Source organism: Apiospora aurea, assembly GCF_038362705.1.
Source record: "Apiospora aurea strain CBS 24483 chromosome Unknown utg000004l_segment0_segment0, whole genome shotgun sequence".
Lineage (NCBI taxonomy): Eukaryota > Fungi > Ascomycota > Sordariomycetes > Amphisphaeriales > Apiosporaceae > Apiospora > Apiospora aurea.
Window position 1 is genome coordinate 3,041,824 of NW_027117391.1, and position 19,995 is coordinate 3,061,818.

The 19,995-nt window shown below is 53.5% G+C and overlaps 7 protein-coding genes across 7 annotated transcripts; 3 read left to right on the top strand and 4 right to left on the bottom strand.

Moving 5' to 3' along the window:
• Positions 1-1,340: 1,340 nt before the first annotated feature.
• Positions 1,341-1,604, bottom strand: PG986_005728 (uncharacterized protein; the record flags this gene model as incomplete). The annotated part of the gene is made up of 1 exon (XM_066841950.1): positions 1,341-1,604. One exon carries the CDS (start codon positions 1,602-1,604, stop codon positions 1,341-1,343), a length of 264 nt encoding a protein of 87 aa, XP_066701812.1.
• A 322-nt stretch (positions 1,605-1,926) lies between these two features.
• PG986_005729 (uncharacterized protein) lies at positions 1,927-3,405 on the bottom strand (the record flags this gene model as incomplete). Its single annotated transcript, XM_066841951.1, has 3 exons — positions 1,927-2,327; positions 2,372-2,636; positions 2,692-3,405. The coding sequence occupies 3 exons, from the start codon at positions 3,403-3,405 to the stop codon at positions 1,927-1,929; spliced, it is 1,380 nt and encodes a 459-aa protein (XP_066701813.1).
• A 574-nt stretch (positions 3,406-3,979) lies between these two features.
• PG986_005730 (CHIP protein (carboxyl terminus of Hsc70-interacting protein)) lies at positions 3,980-4,886 on the bottom strand (the record flags this gene model as incomplete). Its single annotated transcript, XM_066841952.1, has 2 exons — positions 3,980-4,703; positions 4,786-4,886. The coding sequence occupies 2 exons, from the start codon at positions 4,884-4,886 to the stop codon at positions 3,980-3,982; spliced, it is 825 nt and encodes a 274-aa protein (XP_066701814.1).
• Positions 4,887-6,359: 1,473 nt separating this feature from the next.
• Positions 6,360-7,926, top strand: PG986_005731 (uncharacterized protein; the record flags this gene model as incomplete). Its single annotated transcript, XM_066841953.1, has 2 exons — positions 6,360-7,399; positions 7,518-7,926. 2 exons carry the CDS (start codon positions 6,360-6,362, stop codon positions 7,924-7,926), a joined length of 1,449 nt encoding a protein of 482 aa, XP_066701815.1.
• Positions 7,927-8,857: 931 nt separating this feature from the next.
• Positions 8,858-11,262, bottom strand: PG986_005732 (uncharacterized protein; the record flags this gene model as incomplete). Its single annotated transcript, XM_066841954.1, has 4 exons — positions 8,858-10,405; positions 10,470-10,871; positions 10,934-11,152; positions 11,236-11,262. 4 exons carry the CDS (start codon positions 11,260-11,262, stop codon positions 8,858-8,860), a joined length of 2,196 nt encoding a protein of 731 aa, XP_066701816.1.
• A 3,760-nt stretch (positions 11,263-15,022) lies between these two features.
• Positions 15,023-16,702, top strand: PG986_005733 (uncharacterized protein; the record flags this gene model as incomplete). Its single annotated transcript, XM_066841955.1, has 1 exon — positions 15,023-16,702. The coding sequence occupies one exon, from the start codon at positions 15,023-15,025 to the stop codon at positions 16,700-16,702; it is 1,680 nt and encodes a 559-aa protein (XP_066701817.1).
• Positions 16,703-17,539: 837 nt separating this feature from the next.
• Positions 17,540-19,004, top strand: PG986_005734 (chitin deacetylase; the record flags this gene model as incomplete). Its single annotated transcript, XM_066841956.1, has 3 exons — positions 17,540-17,677; positions 17,803-18,351; positions 18,420-19,004. 3 exons carry the CDS (start codon positions 17,540-17,542, stop codon positions 19,002-19,004), a joined length of 1,272 nt encoding a protein of 423 aa, XP_066701818.1.
• Positions 19,005-19,995: the final 991 nt, after the last annotated feature.

Genomic DNA, 19,995 nt, shown 5'->3' on the forward strand with positions numbered 1-19,995 from the left:
TCCCGCATCGTCTTTCGACGTCCTCCTTCGCCGACCTCCTTCCACGTCCTTTTCCTACATCCTTTCCTAACCTCCCCTTCCCCTTCCACCTCGTCTGCCACCTCGTTTTCCGCCTCGTCATCGACCTCATCGTCCAACTCATCCCGTCCACCTCATCCCGTCGTCCACCTCGTCTCGTGGTCCACCTCGTTTCGTCGTCCACTCCGTCCACTCTGTCCACCTCGCCTTCTAGCTCCTCCTCCTTCCTCCTCCTCCCACCTCGTTTACCACCCCTCACACCTACCTTCGATCCCTTTTCCCCTTACCCCTCCCGTTTCGTTTTCCACCTCGATTTTCGCCTTAGCGTCCATCTCGTCCGCCGTCTACCTCGTCCGCCGTCCATTTCGTTATCTACTTCGCCCGTCGTCCACTTCGTTATTTACGTTGCTGTCCACCTCGCTGTCCGACCTCCTCCTTCCACCACCTCTATTTCCACCCCCCTATATCTCCTTTCGACCCCTTTTCCCTCCTCCCTACTCCTCCCTACTCCTCCCACCTCCTTTTCCATCCCTTATACCTACCTTCGACTCCTTCTTTCCCCCTCCGACCTCGTCTCCGGCCTCGACTTCCACCTCCTAAACCTACCTTTGATCCTTTTTCATTGCTATCTGGGCTTCGTCCTCGGTGGTGAAGAAGAAAGCGAGGAAGTAGAAGATGACTGAGCTCCTTCATCTAACCCGGTCTCTGTACATGCGTTAATATGTAAGTCTGTTGTCCTCATCTCATGTCGTTGATTCGGTCTCCTGTCGCCTGTTCTCCCCTTGCCTCGCCCCTTCCTCTTTGCTTCGCTTCTTGACGCACGTCTGCCATGCCCATCCGTCTGACTCCAAAATTTCAACTCGACCTTGTGGGTTTCATCAGCTGTTGCCCTGTACGATCTTCTGCTACTTTAATTCAGCCACCACTGAACAGTCTGTGGGATCGGCTGTATCGGCTGAGCAGCAGGCTATGAAGTTACGTGGAACCAAGGGCTATGAAGAGAAAGAAAAGGGGTTCAACCACCAAGGCTGCCCCCGCTGGAGTTCGACACTGGTTCATGTTTACATCATTGATATCTTAATACGCCTTGAGGCTGGAAATACCAGACTCTCAACGTCCCCTGAGGAACTGAATGAAGGAATGCACGGACCAATATGAACTACGACATGGCTAATCAATAGTTTGCACAGAGTCTAACATAGCGGAGGCTCACCTCGCCGATGACTGGTGGCACATGGAGGCTTCCCATAACAGTGGCATATTTCTCTACATTAATCTATCTTAAAATCTCTCTTCCATTGGCAGCACATGCAGGGCCTCATTCACCAACCTTCTCTCTTCTGCGCTCTAAAGACGGGGCGTGTCTCGCTGTCATGCGATAGCCTGGACTGATACACAGGCTCTGGCTTTGTAATCCCGGCGGCTTCCGACGCGGGTTTCTCGCATGCGTGCTCGCCAGCCTTGAGAGCTTGGCATGTTGAGCACCATGTCGGCCAGGATTCGCCACTCTGCTGCGTGTCCTTGGCTGCTTCCGGCTCTGCTCGGGACCCGGCAGTGCCTTGGGAGGAATTTGTGTTGCTTGTCATGATGGGTTGGATTGATGGCAATATGTGAGGTATTAACCAATGTTATGTAAAGGCATGATATGGGTGACCAGGGATGCCTTATAAATGGAAATGGCTGAAGGCCATGGAACCGTACACGCGATGTGTTTGGTGTCACTCAAGACACATCCACCATGTGCTGGTAACAAAGACATTGTAGGAAATCTTCCCCTGCGAATTGAAGGTGAGACAATGCCTTTGTGTTTGCTCAGTAGATGGTGACGCATTGAAGCTACTTGGCGAAGCCAGAACGATCCCGCCTATACATGCATCAGGTGCGTCTTTCCACAAGGGGAGACACCTTCTACACTAGACACCGCAGCTCCCCAAACGGCCTCACCAGCGCACCACCTCGAAACCTCTCCATCGCTGCCGCCTCCAGGCTCAAGATGACATCCAGTCCCCCATCGGCCAGCCGCGGCAACACGATGGGATACCGTCTCCCGGCCATCTTCCCCAGCCGCACGGCTCCGCACCGTCCAACGTATGAACCCCAGTCGAGCGTGCAGACCCCTTGATCAGCCCACGAGATTATGGATATCTCGTCGGCCGGCCGGCGCTTTACCCCCGTTAAATCTGGCTGCGCTGCCGTGTACGCCACTGCGGCGCGGATACTCTGCACGTTGACTTGGTCTCTTATGGATCTGCGTATCGTCGCTGCGGTGCGGTCTTGACGAGAAGCATCGCTGCTCCCGTTTCTTCTTGCTGCCGGTGATCACTGGTGGGGGACGACATCGAAACCAACTCACGAATGGGCGCCGAGGCCGCGGCCCTGCCGAATGCGGCACCGAGGTAGACCGGGGACAGCGGCGGCTCGCAGCGGGCGCGGAAGTTGACGGGGATCGACATTGTTGATAACGACGCCGTGTTGTTGGTAGCGAACGTCGGCGATGGTGGTGGAGCCTGCGCCGCTACGACGGCACTCCACAGCAGGGCCGTCAGGATGTCGCTGGTGGATACCCAGGGCACATCGGCCGCGACCGACGGAAGCACGTCCGTGGCGAGAGCCTTGAGCTGTTCCAGCGAGGTTCGGGAAAATGGCTGTCATGAACTCAGACGGAGGAGGGACTCCTGCAGGTTTCGGGATCGGCTCGCCGTCCTGGAAGATCAAGACAGGCGGTATCGTGCTGGGTATGTCCGAGCCCGGCACCCCAGATCCCAAGTCGCGCACCGCGGCCCGATCGAGCATCGCTGCATCAACAAGGGGAAGCTCGTTCTCATCCTCAGGGTGGTTTTGCAACCGACGACAGTTCGCAGCCCAAATCTTGAGCAAGACCCCAAACCCAGTGATATCCGTTGTCGAATGGTGTACCGCGACCCCGAGCACGAATCCGCGCTCGACCAGACTCAGTCGCGCCCTGAAAACGGGCTCCTCGTCCGACGACGTCTCCGGCGCAAACCCGCCACGACCGAGCACATCGGGCGGGGAGCCCGCACATTTCAAGGCGGCGTAGTTGTAATCTCGCGAAACGCCACGGGTATCGAAGAGGTCCTCGGCCAATTGGTACGGGCCCGAGAGCCCCACGGCGCCGTGTGGATGCGTTAGGCTTACGACGCGGGACAGCAGGTACGGGACCTGGGACGCCGTGGCTGCGAATCCATCACGCAGTGTCTTGGTGACATCGCTCTCACCGGATATATTTCGATCGGTGGCGTGGGACGATGATGCTGAAGCAGAGGCAGGAAAACACAGCATCTGGCGGATGTAGGCGCGCGGCATGAGCCAATCGAGAGGGGAGAGGGGACTCGACGACAAGTCCTCGTGCGATGGTGCCTCAGCCATGACGACCGAGCTGCAAGGCACTTTCGAGAGGGAATGCACAAAGGGAAGGGAACATAAAATAGTAGTCAGTGGCTACGGTGTGTACGAGTAACCCATTTCTTGTTTCGAGACGGGCGATGACTAAGCCACACGTTGTGATTGGAGACACGATTGTCGTCCTCGCGACTGACCTACAACCCCAAAACGGGTTTCAGTCAGTCAATATTAAAACAGAACGTTGATGGAACTCGTTTCATATTTCTGAAAACTGAAAATCTTCTCGAGTGCTAATGCTAGACAAAAACACTGAAACTGGGTATGTGATAACTGCCACGCTTTCCCTTAACCTAACCTGAACGCCGCTGCGAATGCATACTGTTGTTGTATACCGAAAAAAGGACATGAGAAAGGCAAATTGTAAGCCGCCGAACAAGGTAACAATAACGGAGATTCGAGTCCGTTCGATTGCCGCTCGATAACAGGCCGCCCCCTTTATCGCTGTCGAATAGTAGGCTGAAAAGTCCCTGACCTGAACCAAGCCCCATGTGAAAAAAAGGAGGTATAGAAAATTGGGAGCATAGTCGTCGTCGTCTGTCTACCAGTCCACCGCCCAGCCGTTCTGGTCCAGGAACTCCTCGCAAGCCTTGCGCAGCGCGAGGTTGGGCCGCAGGTCGGACGGCTGCAGGGGTTCGCGCGTGAGCGGGTCGGTGGTCGAGCAGCGCAGGTGCTCCATGATGGAGGCGCGCTCATAGGTCTGGCCCGAGACGGTGATGACGGGGTCGATCATGAAGGCGAAGGTGATGTCGTCGATGGCCCACTCGGGCACCTCGCGCCGCTTGTCCTCGTTGGCGCGCGCGGCCTCGAACACGCGCGAGAGCTGCGCCATCTTGTCGTCCCACTCCTCGGCCACCTGGCGCCGGTCGCCGTCGTCCGAGATGGACTCCGTGACGTCCGCCTTCTCGCGCCGCATCATGGTGAGCACGTCTTCCTCGAGCTCCTTGTGCGCGCGCTTCCGCTTCTTCTCCGAGTCTTCCCAGCGGTCCTTCTTGCAGCGCAGGACGAGCGTGGTCACTTGGGTGAGGGACTTGTCGTTGGTATGGGCGCAGATCTCGCGGGCGCGGTTCGCGTGGGTGACGGCATCGTCGAAGGCGCGCAGCTCGAGGTAGGCTTGGGCGAGGTAGTAGTGGGCCTTCATGCTCTCGTCGTTAAGCTTGAGGCAGGCCTGGCAGTCGGCGATGACCGAGTCCCAGAGGCCGAGCTTTAGCCTTGCCATCGCTCGGTTCGTATACAATGCGGGATTCGTGTCATCGGCAATGATGCTATTGGCCGTGAAGAAGAGGTGCGAGTCAGATCCGGCGGGCGCTTGTCTGTAGCGATTGGGGTGGTCAAGTGGGAACTTACGCCTTGGAATATAGACTCTCTGCGCCAACAAAGTCGCCATCTTGGAAGCGCTTGTTGCCGTCGGTCTTTAAGAGCCCGGCCTTGACAGTGTCGCGTGCCATGGCTAAGGGGGATTTGCAGGTGTAAGGGAAGATGCGACGCGATGCGGGCGTAGGCGGGGTAGTGGTGTGGTATCAGTAAATGGAAGATACAGCAGTATTGATGTGAAAGCGCAGTGTTTCCCCGGGGTGATGGGTGGGTGGCGGATTATGTATAATTGAATGAAGTGCTGGCTTGCTGGGAAGAGGAAACAAAGAAACAGATGCAAATGAACGTTGAATGCCCTCAGCCCCGACGTTCAGCGCCCGATCGGCAGGTTACTTGTATGTATGTAAGTAATGGAATGGGCGGGTGGACAGACTGGCATCAAGCCCAGCAGGATCGATTGACCCGATCCATTTGTCAGAAGGTGCACTCCCGGAAACTTCGAGAAACAGGGGTCCAACTGCCAAAGGCCAAAGTGGATAAACCAAGACACGCGAGAAAGGCACTTTGCAAGTACTAGTAGGCACAGGCCATGTTACGTGCCTACTGAATTGGAATTCAGTAGGCGTCAAAACCCTGGGATACGCCAAAAGTCCTGGGACAGTTGATTTAGGTGGAAAATGGGCCCCCACTCGGAGCTCGGTCGAAATCAACCAGATTCGGATTTTAGTGACAAAAATATGTTTTTATTAAATATTAAAATAAGTAAAATAGATAAAAATAAGCATTATATATATAAAATACTCTAGTTTAAATGGGCTATTTAAATATATATACGGTTATTTTATATACTTTATATTCATAAAACTATTCCATTTTTTATATTTTAAAAATACGAAATATAAACGTTTCCCTGCCAAAATCAACTATCCCAGGACTTTTGGCGTGTCCCAGGGTTTTAACGCCTACTGAATTCCAATTTCAGTAGGCACGTAACATGGCCTGTGCCTACTCGTAGGTTAATAAGTATCGAGATCGGCATCGGCTGCTGCCGAGACCTGCCTGCGACTGCGAGGATACTGTAGACTTGTACTTCGTCTCCGAGACCTCAATTGCCAGAACAACGACAACAACAAGCCTTGCAAAACTACCATGATACCTACTACTAACAATCTGGATTGGAAGGCCATATGGTCATTAAACCATACTCCATCATAGGGCTGTTTCCGACGATACGGTCAGTTGATCGGCCCTTTCAACCAAAGTGCTACGATCCGTAGTAGCTTCATCCCTTCATTGCATCGCGCCGAATGATGTATGAGGCCAAGCCACAGTTTCGGCAGTTGGAAATACGTTGGATGCCATCGTGAAAGCTCACGGCGATGGGCAAGCGAAAGGGGCTCCAGATATCATTGACTTTGAGGCCTACCAATCGTTGAACTTTCATGACCCCGCCTTTTCCACATGCTGAAGGCATCGACGGCCTGATCTCGCCTTCCCCGGCAGCGTTGCTACCATATCAGTCACCATGGCCCTAAAGATACATCGTCCAGCAAGCTCTTCCTCTCGATGCGAACTTTTCCCTAAGAAATTGCTACCTGGCATATACAATGACGCTAACCGAACAACCCCGTACACCGCTTGTCGGTATCGACGACGAGACTGTGGCCTTGATTCTTGAGCTTCAACGCCAAGATGGAGAGACCCTTGTGAGTATGACGAAAGGTAAACAGGTCGAAGGCACAGCGCCCTGTGATGCAGAGATTGCGCTCAAGCTCTATCTAGAGGAGCACGCGGTCGCCACCGTCTCTGCCCTGGATCGCAGGATGGCTAGCAGTATCCAGACGGCTGTGCGAAAGGACGCGGATGCCCTGAAAAAGCTCGCAGACGAAGAGAATGTGGCAAATCAGGATCGTCACCTCTCGCTCGAACTCTCCAGTGGAAGACTGCCTGAGCCTACAGCTACTTCAGCAACACCCCTTCAGCCCATTGACTCGACGGACGAAGACGACGTGGAGCTCATCGAGAAGATGTCCTGTATCTACGTTACAGGCGAACAGGATAGCCCTGATGAGGGTTACGATACACAAGATGACCGGGTGTCGGTGGCTGGCCAGGCGGCCGAGAGTTCAGCGTGGGCAGCTTTTCGCCCACACCGAGCTCGCCGATGCATCGCTTGTGGCGACAGGCGACACTTCACCAATGTTTCAAGGGCCCCCTGCCAGCACGAATACTGTCGGGATTGTCTCCTGAGGCTGTTCGAGGACTCAATGCGCGACGAGACGTTGTTCCCTCCGAGGTGCTGCAAAAGGCCTTTACCGCTTGACAAGAACATATTGTTCCTCCCACAGGCGGTCGTAGAGACCTTTCGCAAGAAGACTGTCGAGTTCTCTACCCCGAATCGAACCTATTGCCACCGAAAGGAGTGCCTGGCGTTCATATCTCCTGCTAGATATGTGAACGGAGTGGCTCGCTGTGGTGACTGTGGGGCGAATACTTGTGCCAGTTGCAAGGGCGCAAGCCATAGCGGCGACTGCCCACACGATGAGAACCTTCAGCAAGTTATGGAATTGGCACGCAGTAAAGGATGGCAGCGTTGCAAGGAGTGCTGGACCATGGCGGAACTCAAAACTGGTTGCTATCATATAACGTGAGTCCCAACGAACCCGCTCTTCACAACCCCTCGTTCCCACAAAGTGTTTCGCACGCTCCGTTTCCATTGCCTATACCTTTTTACCTTATATCTGATCGTCGTCCTCGATCTTTAGCTGTCGATGCGGTGCCCAATTCTGCTACATTTGTGGCACGCCATGGGAACCGATTGGTCGCGGACAATGGAAAAAGCAATGCGACTGCGTACAATGGGATGAGCACCGGCTCCTCGAGCGTGCCGCAGAGATTGATGCCAGAGACCACGTCGTCCGGTTGCTACCAGGCCCAGGTGCAGTACTGGGCCCTCAAGGTGATGGTGCCGCTGCCGCTGCCGTCCGCGCCCGGCGAATCAATAGGCTTGTGCTAAATCTCCGCGAAAACCACGAGTGCGATCATCTACGCTGGCGAGAACGGCCTGGACCGCGAGAGTGCGAGGAATGCGGCGATGAAATGCCGCTTTTCATTTACGAGTGCCGTCAATGTCACATCATGGCCTGCCGCCGATGTCGATACAATAGTCTGTGATTACTTGTTGATTCCTGCTTTCTGGTTGGGTTGGAATTCATCTGCAGATCATAATGCCATCATCTGGATGCTATGGAGTACTCGAACCTTGGACACAACAGTCGGGATATGTCATGTGGGACGCATGTGTACTTATTTATCTATCCATCTTCAGTCACGTTCAACAGCGAAACAGCAAGCCTGGCGCTGCTACTCTTACCCCCCCCATTGGCTTGCTAACCAATTGGCGAGCCTTGAACCACCTAGAGCCGATCTGTAGCCCGGTGCATTGAACATCTATTATGTGAAGCCACAACCGCTTTGGGCATATGCGCAGTGGGCATTGCCTCTGACCGTGGTTACATGAGGAGGAATCCTATTCCAATTCCTCTCACATCTCCAACAACCAGCAAGCCCTTCCGGAATTCACCGTTTAGGGTGTCGCCATCTGGCCTTATCACTGTCCTGGAACGCATTGGTAACATTAAATAATCGTCAATTACGTTATTTTCTAAATACCCTGTACCCCTCAAGGAACGCCATTCGCTGCTATGTATCCAGACCGCACGCAAAGCCACCATGCCATGTCCCCAATATCCTTGTTATACAGCAAGGGGCCTCCATCCGTCTATCCATCCGCCCGCAACCTGGAAAGTCCAAGTCCATACATACGTAGACCAAGAGAAAAAGGCGGGAAGGAGATTGACCGTTCGCGAAACCCTTTTGTTCGCTTTCCTCCTCCTTCCCCATGTTGTTTCCCACAATGATTGATCATGTACCTCCCTTTTCTTTCGTTTCGTGACGGTCATTATATACTTGTACAACACTATTTCCCGTTTCGTGTCTTGTGTGCAGCCTCTATACCCGTGCTGTTGTCGTGAAAGCAAAAGCGTATGATATATATATATATATATATACTCTCCTCTAACCAGTCGACCATGATCAAGGACTTTTAATAGTAGGACCCCGGATTTCTTCTTCCTCCGCCTGGCGGCGTCCGGGGTCTGGGAGGCGGTCTAGACCCAGACTGAGAATCTCTGGGCGTTCTGTGGCTCGAGTTGGTACGGCTATGGTCCCACTTTCTCCGGCTGGCGGCGTCGTAGTCGATCTCCCGATCCGAATCGCTATTATTGGGGCGGGGCGGGCTGCTACTCGTGATACCGCGTCCGAATCGCTCGGCCCGCTTGTCGTCGAGGTACGCATCCGGGTCTTCGTCGGTATCTTCCTCCTCGTAGGAGTCGTCATAGCGCGGGAGCGACGGTATCGAGTTCGAGTCGCCCTTGACCAGGCCCGCCCGCTCCTCCTCGGTCGCGTTCTTCACCTGCGGGTTCGAGTACCCCCGGGACCCTATCCCGGACCGGCTCGGGGGCTTCTGGTGGTGGTGGCTCGGCGGTCGTTCCTGATGCGGGTGTGCTAGTTCCTGCAATCCGTCAGCCTGATGCCGACGGAAAACATTTTGGAACGAGAATTGCCGACGAGCTGATTGGCTGCTATCCCTGTGCGGCGGCGGCGTCGGCGGCGCCAGGGAACTGGCATCCTCTTCGGCGAAGTGGATCCGCTGTCCCGTGCTGCTGGCCGACACGATGCTCGCCGCACTGCGGGCAAGGGCCGCAGCCGCAGCGCCGCCGTACTCGGTTCTCTGGTGGCGAAGTCCGTCCGGTAAGCCGTAGACGTGTTCGCGCCTGCTGCCGTAGGAACTATCCTCGCCACCTAGCTTCGGGTTCGGTATGGCAATATCGGTTAGCTGTACTGGGCGCATCGGACTCTGGGCATTCTTCGAATGGCTGTCGTCGAGAAACTCGGGGTGTCCTGGAAGCGTAAAAGTACGTCCCCGGCTGCGTAAAGTGCCGGCGATGCTGGAGAGCAATCCCGGCGACCCCTGCCGCCTGCGTTCTTCCTCCTCCATCTCTTCCGCTGTCGGCATGTAGGACATCCCCAAAGGCAGATGCGGCGTTCGCGGCGGAGCAGGGAAAGGCTCTCTCTGCTGGTGTGGCGTGAAAGGGTTCGGTGACACAGTGCGCCGACTCATCTGACTATTGATAGTAGTTCGTCTCCTGCGCAAGCCATCCCATTCGTATTCCGGTCCAGCTTCGCTGACCGTCTCCAACCTCTCTCTTTCTTTCTCTTCGTGCAGTCGCTTCAACTCCTCTTCCTCCATCTTCTGGCGGGCAACGGAGAATCTTCGCACGATCGCAGCGGCGCCACGAATTGCGTCTGCCTTAGGCTCTGTCTCGGGTTGTTCTTGCTCGGCAATGGTGTGGATCTGGTCCAAGTCGCCTTTGAACACGGCGGTATCGGGTACATCTTTAGCCGACTTAGAGAGCTGTAACAGCACGACCCCCGAGCAGATAGTGAGAAATCCCATGACAACCGTGACGATGGATGACGCCGTGCCCTTGAATCCCTGAAACAGAACAGCCGATGTTATGATAGTTGTGCTGGTGAAATAGACGTAGTAAGTTGGTGTCACCATGGCGGCATTGAACAAGTTTAACGCTTTCTGTTGGCAAATTAGCAAAACGACAAACCACAGCATTCGTAGGGAGGGGGAGTCAGTGTCTTACATTGAGGAAGATAATTTCGGTCAGCAAGGTGCCTATGACAAAAACAAATAGCACGTAGAGGAACCAGTGCTTGAACTGGCTCCCTGAGGTCCCCTGGACCTGGGCAACAATGGCGGCACCAAGGCCTTGTGTCGCAACAACGCTGAGCCCTCCGACCCAGCTGCAAATGGAGATGTAGACAAGCATATTCTTCTTGCCCCATCTCGGCCCGGCGACGAATGCGGTAATGGCCGAGCCCACGAGGATGACACCGGCGTAGCTCAGGAAACCGGGCGCGATGACATAATGCTGCATCTCCTGAATATTGGCGACGGAAGACTCCTGTGGAGCGTTCATAACAATAACCACCGAGCCAACAATGCAGAGAAAGCAGGAGACCTTGCCCACCATACTCAGCCGCTCCTTCAGAAAAATGGCGGACAGTACAGTGGTAATAACTACGGAAAGCGCGCCCAGGGGGTGACGAGGATCGCATCGGTAAAGGCGTATGCCACGAAATTACAGATCTCGCCTACGATCATCAATATCATGCCCGCCCACCAGTGGAAGTTCTTCAGGTAGCCATATCCCTCGCCCGCGGCCTCCTCGTACTTTTCGTTCGCTTTGAGCAACCCAACCTTCTTCAGCACAAAGGAGCAGCCGATGAATAGACCGGAGGCGATGGCCAGACATATACCGATGACCTTGTATATGGGGGCCGGGTGGCCTTTTCCGGATCTCCAGCGGGTTCCGTCTCGTTCGCTCGGGCATAGATGTGATGGGCGACCTCGAGGACCTGCGCTGCGCGATCCATGCTGGGCGACGTGGGGCGAACTGGTCGCCGCCAGTCAAGTGGTGTCGGGACCGGCTGCGGTCTTGCCTTTTACGGCTGACCTTGGGAGTGTTCGTTTGTCGATGTGTAACGTGTGTAGAAACTATGATTTCGGCAGAAAGGGGACAAAGTTGGGACGGCGCCGTATAAATACAGCGGGTCGAAACTATCCTTCCTGGTAAGGAGAATGGCGTGCTGGTGACGACAACCTTCAAACCGACGGGAACTGGCAGTAGGTGAATATTTCGTCGGCGAATGCGTGCCCTATAAGCCAGGTGTGATAGGCAAAAATTAAAAAAGCAGCAACTCGAAAATACGGTGGCTGAGATGTTCGGATCGCAGGCCGGGATAATGCACGTTACAGCTCAGACGAAGTCTCGTGGGTCGGGATGGCTTCTGTAGTAGTCGTCGTCCAAAAAAAGGGTGGGCGATCCGGTGTTTCGTACTGCGCCTGAAGAATGCTGATTGATCCGCGAGATGCTGATGTATTGGACATGCAACTCTATCTGCAGAAAAAAAAGAAGCAAGAAAGTCGAGACGAAAGACGTAAAAGCAAAAGGGGATGTCGCGAACGAAATCTTGAGACGGCTATTGTGGGAGCTCCTGTTGGGTGGACGTAAGAGTGCAGGTTGCGTAGGACCGTAGGCGGTTGAGGGTGTAGGGGGGGTGGAGGGCCGCAAGTCTCCCCAGCGACGCACCCAGTTTCGAACAAGCGCGGGGCAAAGGGGGCCAGGGGCGGTTGATTTGCCCTTGTTGATCGCTTGTTGGATGCTGGGTAGGATTACTTGTGGCCTGCCGACCAAAGGATGAATGGGCTTCTTCGTCTTCTTTGAGCGCGACTTGCGACGAGGACAAACAAACGGCTTGCGGTGGAGAAAAAAGAAGCAATCTACAAGCCCATTTGCTTTCAGAAGAAGTCGAAGGAGAAGGACAAAGCGCACGGGAGAGGAAATGCAGACACTTCCTTGGGCAGCAGCCAAACGGACAGAAAGACAGCCGGTCACATGCCTTATGTCATACCTGGTTCAAATTCAACAGCTACACTCCTCCTCCTCCTCCTCCTCTCCTCCTTGCATAAGCAACTTCTAGTCGCGGAATCAGCAGGTTCTGGACCGACGCCATCGTATCGTGGTGGATAGGTGCTAAGGGTGCGTCGTCCGGGCAGCGGCCAGCCAACTGGGATCCTGGCATTTGGGTCGCACTTGGGGCTATCCAAGCTCCTGCATGCTGCTAACTTGCACTGCCCCTGGAGGCCTTCAATGTTGGAGCTTTGTCTGCTTGTGCACGTTGTGGCCCCCCCTGTACCGCCCTAGCACGCGGGTGGAGCGGCTGTGAAGGGGGCAGCTACGCAGCTACGATAGCAGCTAGCTAGGCTATTCCCAGGCAAAGGCAACCTCTAGCAAGGTAGCTGTCGTACAGGCCTTGAGGCCCCTCTGTTCAACGTTTTTTTTGGGGGATCTCAAGGATCTCTAGCCCGAAGCATCAACTGAGATTTTGGCATGGCCATATTCGTGCCATTTTCGCATTCCGAACCGATGTTTCCACTCCCCAACCTCGACGTTCCTCTTTTACGAGGGAGATGTCCATATTTGATCCTCTTCTTCGATCATCATGCATGCATTCATGCGACGGTGTCTTGTTCCGTTGCATGTAAACAAAAAAAAAAAAAAATTGATAGGCCCCGCGGCTCCAATAAGTACAGGCCACATGGGTACGTACCGGTAATGAGCTCAAACGGCAGATCGGAGTTTGCAAAGTCCGACCGGAGGTGAAAGAAGAAAGAAGGAAGGGAAAGAAGAAAAATTATAGAAAAACACTAACGAACTGTTCGCCGAGTGAAACACCACGTTGAACCTGCTCGCCGTCGATCGAATATTAAACCTCTTGTGTAGGGATGTCTCAAAAACATCGTTGATCCTAGGTAACCTAGGTGTTTACCGAATACGCTTTCAGGTCAATGCTTCTACTCCAGGTACTTTGTTATCTCGGTCAAAGGTTTTAACATACACTTGCAAATATTCCTTCCTCTTCATTTTCCCCTCTCGTCGCATGGCTGGAAGGCAGGAAAATGCCCTCCCTAGCCTGCCCATGCAGGTCATCTTTGGAAACCGACTTGACGTTGGCCCCGGTTGCCACAGGGCAACACAATATCGACATCGACATCGAGAATCCATTTTTGTGGAATGTCCGGGGAGCCGATCTTTGTGCATTTGCGGCCGCTGGCTGCAACCCACCCGGAAAGATTGGTAGCCAGCAGTGATGTCAACCCACAGCAGCAGAACCAATGGTTGCATCCCAAATTGTTACATTTCCCTTCGATTGGTAAACGAGGCTATAGCCGATTTGGATTCCCAATAGATTTGCCACCATCAATACAGAATAGATTTATCTAGCGATATGTAATAGTGATCACCGATGGACGTACAGTGATCCGTTCAGCCTGTAGGCAATTTTCCGTGGAAATGACGTCAAGCCAAAGGAGTGAGTCTCTTGAAAAGAGGCGCGACCAGATTCGATCGGCCAAAATCAGCTCAGTCAGTCCGCAGTTCGTTTCTTTGGGGTCAAGGGAGATAGCTGACTGCGCATACTCTAGACTATCCCCCCAGCCAGGGTATTATTCTCCTTGATGCGAATGTGTAAGGTAGACAGACATGAATAAGTTCCTCGTTGCAGATGCCAGATGTGCGTCGCGCAACTTTGGATTTACACCCAAGTGATTGGCTAGGGAGGAATCGCCATCGGCGCTTGCGAATCCATGCAATGCATCGGACAAATCGTTAGCCGCTCGAAGTAGGCAACGATTCTGCCAAGCCATTCATTGGAGCCGAATCAACAGTGGGAAAAATACAATCACCGACACAAGGTTGGGAAGATTCGGCCCCTCATACGAGATCCTTCTGCCTCTCGGGCCCATAACCGGATACGGGACAGGGACAAGGAGAAGGGGAGGTGGGTGCCACGAAGCCGGAGGCTAAGCAATAGCCACGTAGGTATCTGGGATTTACCAGCCACATGGCCAAGGATGTTTCTTCTACCCTTCCGGGGACAAGCACCTGTCGTCCGACCGTCGGCCGGGAAGGCATGTCAAGAAAACGGACATCGCACGAAAAGACTCGAAAACGGCCTATACTCGAATGACAGGAAGTACGGAGGGTAGTGCCGCTACTGCTTGTCACATTCACCCGATCCCCTGTTCCCGAATGATTTAAGGTTGAACATACGTGGGTTCAATAGGCCTTTCAGGCAACAGTTTGACTTTGAAATTGGCGGCAAATACCCTGCATACCGCCTACCGAGTGTTCTGGGCCAAACAGCGAGGATGTTGGTGTACTACCGTCGCACCTGCTCTACAAGTCGTGTCGACTGGTGTTGCCGGTTTTTCAGATATTCGGGGATACTCAGTACGATCTAGGTCCAGCACACTCACGATTGCTTTACCTCGTCAGTGCGCGCGAGATCAGATCTGATGTTACGCCGCCATGGTCCTTTCCATGCGGCAAAGTGGCTCCCTTCTATCTGTAGAATTACATAATCCCGTGACCCCCCGTTTCTTGGCCAATTGACAACAAACAACATCACTTCATCAAATCCATCCGCTCCAATATCTCGGATACAATCATTTGCTACATGGAGCCGCACTTTTGACGATTCGAGCCAATCATCGCAGATAACAATGTCCATCTATGTCCCCTTGCTGGCCCATCATTGTATACCTTCAATGCCGTAGTTTCAGTTTGTCACAATGATCGGCAGCCCGGACCAAGGCGAATCGTCGCCTGCCTACAGCCCCTTGGACACGGAGCGGAAGCAGATACGCCTCCTCCATCTCTTGCCAGGCTCCTGGGAGGACCCCGTCTCCTGCACCACTTCAAATGCTTTCGTCAGTGACAATCCAGTCTTCGAGTCGCTTTCGTACGCATGGGGCGATCCTTCTGTCACCCGGACCGTGTTGCTCAACGGGCACGCAATCGCCGTGACGGTCAACCTCTTTGCCGCCTTGCGCCGCTTGCGGTACCGCAGCTTGAGCCGTCTACTCTGGGCCGATGCCCTCTGTATCAACCAGGCCGATCTGGAGGAGAAAGCACGTCAGGTATCGCTCATGGGAAATGTCTACTCGGTTGCATCGAGAGGGATACTGTGGCTTGGTGAGTATTCTGAGCTGCTCTCCAACCCATCAACAGACACAACACATCGAGAGCGGTTGGAGAATGCAATACCTGAAGCGAACGCCGTAGAAGCTTTCGAATGGCTGCATCGGCTAGCAGGCGATCTTGATTCGAAGAGTGTCAGCCATGTTGGCTACGAGCTTACCAGGAGACCCGAGATATCCAGTTGCGTAGGCTCTCTGCAGATGCTCCTATCGCTGCCATGGTGGAGCCGAATGTGGACATTGCAAGAAGCGGTACTGCCACGAGATGTAATATTTGTCTGCGGCTCATCAGAAATCACGTTGGAAGCCATGGACAAAGCGCAGGATAATTACCTCGAGTACCGGACGACGGCGGCCCAGCCAGAGCCACGGTATGGCCCCGTGGGCCATATCCTGGACCGTCTCAGCTTCTGGGTCATGGCCATCGCGCATCTTGGGGAGTTTGGAGAAGAGCGTGATATCGCCCATGCCCTATTTTCGTGTAAAACTCGAGAGGCTACGAATCCGCGAGATAAGGTTTACGCAGTGCTTGGGATGTTCCCGCTCATCGCTCGATACATAGAGGTTGATTATAGCAAAGACACCTCTCAAGTATCGACTGAACTTCTACTGTGCCTGATCAAGTTGCATGGCGACCTCAAGGGGTTGGTATGCGCGGCAATTACTCCGAAGGATTCATCGCTGCCCTCATGGGTTCCCAACTGGTGCTACATACAGGAGCATAACATGCCCGGCGGCGAGATTGGCCTGATCAACGAGTATGATGAGGGCTTCTCGGCCAAAACCACGAGAGCTCAAGTTCGCACGCCGCGCCATGGAGTACTTGATATACTCGGCGTATCGGTCGGTAGGGTCATGGCAGTGTATCATATACACGCAGCATCATCCCAAGCGCTTTCTGAAAATACTGCGGAATCTCTCAGGGGTTGGATTGACAGCTTGTCTGTCTGTTCTGCACAAGACACAAACGCATATCTTAGTATAATCGGGCATATGATCGACAGGATGCGGAATTTGGACGATCGCGATGCTTGGATTTTCATCACAGGCCAGGGACATGTTGGTTATGCCGGCCATGAGGTATGGGTCGATGATACTGTTCATGTCTTTCTCGGAGGAAAAGTTCCTTTTGTCTTACGTGCATCACACTGTCCTCAAGATCAGCTGCGTGATCGGTATTACACGCTTGTATGCCATTGTCATGTACATGGCATCATGAACGGAGAGGCTTTGGGATGGGATCTTAAGCTGCAATGGTTCTCTTTGGTCTAGCTCTGGGTCACTTATTAGGGCGGTGTAGGAGAGGTGAAAAAGACAACGACGGCTGGTGGTTGGATCCGGAATGGTGATTGGCTGACGCAGACGTTCAGCTAATAGCCACACCACAAGCGCGGGCACTACCCATTGATTCCGGTGTGGCGACAGCAATAGACAAATGGACCAGCCTAGCCTCATGGATGGTCTTAACTCTCCACGCACTAGGGTGTCTATAGCCAGTGTACTTCAGGAGCAACTGTAGACGGACATACAAGCTATCATGATGACGGAATCGAGTGGCTTGAACACGAACAAACCCAACTGCAATGCTGCAGTCAACATTTACGAATTCACCAGTCGGTCTAAGATTTATTGCAATGCCACGATCCTACTTCTCCGGCGGTTGCAGTATTAGAAAGTTTGCGGCGAACTCTTTCGGTCTTGACAAGAGCTAAAATGCATATGAAGGAGATGGCGTAGAACAAAGGATTGTTCTTGGCATTAGATCCAACCATACAAATTATAACCTTGAATGTATGAGCCCCCTTGGTGTTACCGATGGGACGGCTATGCTAGGCAAAACTCAACTATCCGATCCTTCTTGGTCCATATCAGGACAAGTCCAAGGCGCATTCAGCTTGGCATAGCCATCATGGCGGGAAGCTATCACTTCTAACAACACGTGGGAAGGGACTAACATATACCCTGACCAAAATGCATATAGTGTATGGTACTAATGGGTGGTAATATATATAGAGCACTTAAGATGGCTTCAGCTTCCGCGTCTTGTTTATTATTACATAACCCCTCCGCGCTACCCTGAAACAGTCCTTTGTGATCATACCGCCGATGATGATGCACAAGTCGCTCATACTTGTCTACCTGCTCGGTTTCATCCATAATGCTTATGCCTGCTCAGCCGAACGCCCGGGCCTGAGTCGGAGGGACGTCCCCGCAGGAGGGAAATGCGGTCCCTCGGCCGGCAACGCCGTATGCGCCCCAAGTCTGTGCTGCTCGTCTGCGGTGAGTATATTCTATGCCCCTCATTATACGCTTCCTCGCCCGAGGCTTCCCTCCCCCTCCAACTTTGAGTACTGACACCAGAAACAAAATAGGGCGTCTGTGGTACCGGGGCGAGCTTCTGTAGCAGCCCCGACTGCCAACTCTCCTTCGGCCCCGCCTGCGACGGGAACCAAGTCCCGCCCGGCAGCGACACCTCGCGCGTGCCGCGGCCGCGGTTCGGCACCGTCCCCTACGGCGTCAGTCTAAGCCACTGCACGGCCGGCACCAACGGCAAGGTGGCACTGACGTTCGACGACGGGCCGTACATCTACACGTCGGAGCTGCTGGACCTGCTCAAGAAGAACAACGTCCGGGCGACATTTTTTGTTGTTGGCAACAACGGCGGCAAGGGGCAGGTTGAACAGGGCTCGTACCCGGCTATCATACAGCGCATGTACCGGGACGGGCACCAGATCGGCTCGCACAGCTGGAGCCACCAGGACTTGGGCGCCATTACGCCCCAGCAGCGCCGGGACCAGATTTCGCGCAATGAGGTTGCTTTGGTCGATATACTTGGGTTCTTCCCGACGTACTTCCGGCCTCCTTATACCAGTTGTCCGGATGGCTGCGTTAAAGATTTGAGCGATCTCGGATACCATATTGTGATTTGATTTCTTTCCCACTTTATATAATCGGGAAACCGACATACTAATCCTTCTCTCCTTTATAGGTTAACTACGATATCGACACCAAAGATTACCAAGGAGACTATAACTACGCCCGCAACATCTACTCCTCGATCCTGTCCCAGCACAGTCCCGCCTCTTCGTCCTGGATCACGCTCGCCCACGACATCCAGCCCAACACGGTGCAGAGCTTCGCGCAGTACATGGTCGACCAGGCTAAAAAGCTCGGATATGAGCTCGTGCCGCTGGGCCAGTGTCTGGGCGACCCCGAGGCCAACTGGTACCGCAATCCAACGAGCGGGGAACCCTGGGGAGCGGAAGCGGCCTCTGCGGGATCCGTTTCTGCAGCTTTGAAATTGGACAGTAGTTCGTCAACGGTGCCGAAAAGCAGCACGAAGCCCGGCACCACACGAGCTTTGACGGCCGATCCCACACCTACCCCTATTTCCGGGAGCAGCAATTTTGGAATGGGGACCGGCAACACGCCGACCGTGTCCGGCCTTCAGGCAGCAGCACCTACATCATCTCCGGAGGTGACACATACATCAGATGGCACTTTCCATGCTCGGGTCTCGATCTTGACGTTGATTATGGGAAGTGTTTTGGCTCTTGCAATGTTTTTCTCCTGAGCCTAAATGAAGATTTGAGCCCGCCACTGGGACTGGCATGTATGTAATATTAGGGAACATTGGGTGGAAAGGATTCTGTGTTACTATATAGCAGATTGGATACGTAAGATAATAAGATAAAAATGACTGTTACTTAGAAATAGGCGTCTCAGATCTCCAATGGGGAGTAACACCTGATGTCGATGTATCCAGTCGCTTTGTGTCAACATGAGATTACTCACCGTCACGTGCACTGATCATAGGGGCTGTGTTTATTCTTAGCCAGGTATATATCTCCTCAGTCAGCTCCTGTCCAGTGCAACTACGATTGTGAGACCTCGTATCACCTTTTTCCTCCGATGTCAATTTTCAGCACCGAAAATCCTACCAGATCTAGACGAGTTTCATGGGGTGCAACTGACAGGCACTCAGCTGCTGCGTCATCGCCTATGCCTAGATTTGAGACCTGCGCGCTATGCCACTGCAAAGAACGACACGATCGCTGCCACGGACAAATTGATAAGTGGCTGTCTTAGGCATCTGACGTAAGAAGGCGGTGAATCGCTTGTAAAATCTACGATTCCAGCAAAGATGATGACCCTCCCTACCGTATCCTAACCCCAAAGAGCATTGTTACCGACCACAAGGTGAGTAACTGAGCGGTACAGTTACCCCTGCTTTCAAGAGGGCATCAAGGATAAAATCGCAGAGAACCTACATGTTGAAGTCCAACAAGACATTGTTGAGATATATACACAGGCTGCTATACTTGCTTGTTTATAGGAGAGGACACATAGTGCAGTCATTGCATGCCTCGGTGTAAGATGCAGGAAATATTATCGTTCAAAGCTAGGCAGGCCGTGGTTATATCGTACGACAATGTACAACTGATCGCCGGCCTCATAACGCTGATGTGACTCGAGGTGTGGAAGAACCTGACTGACCGAGAGCCGACGGAACTCTAGGACTAGAGCTCACATACTTTGAAAGTCGATGTCAGCATTCAAGTGGA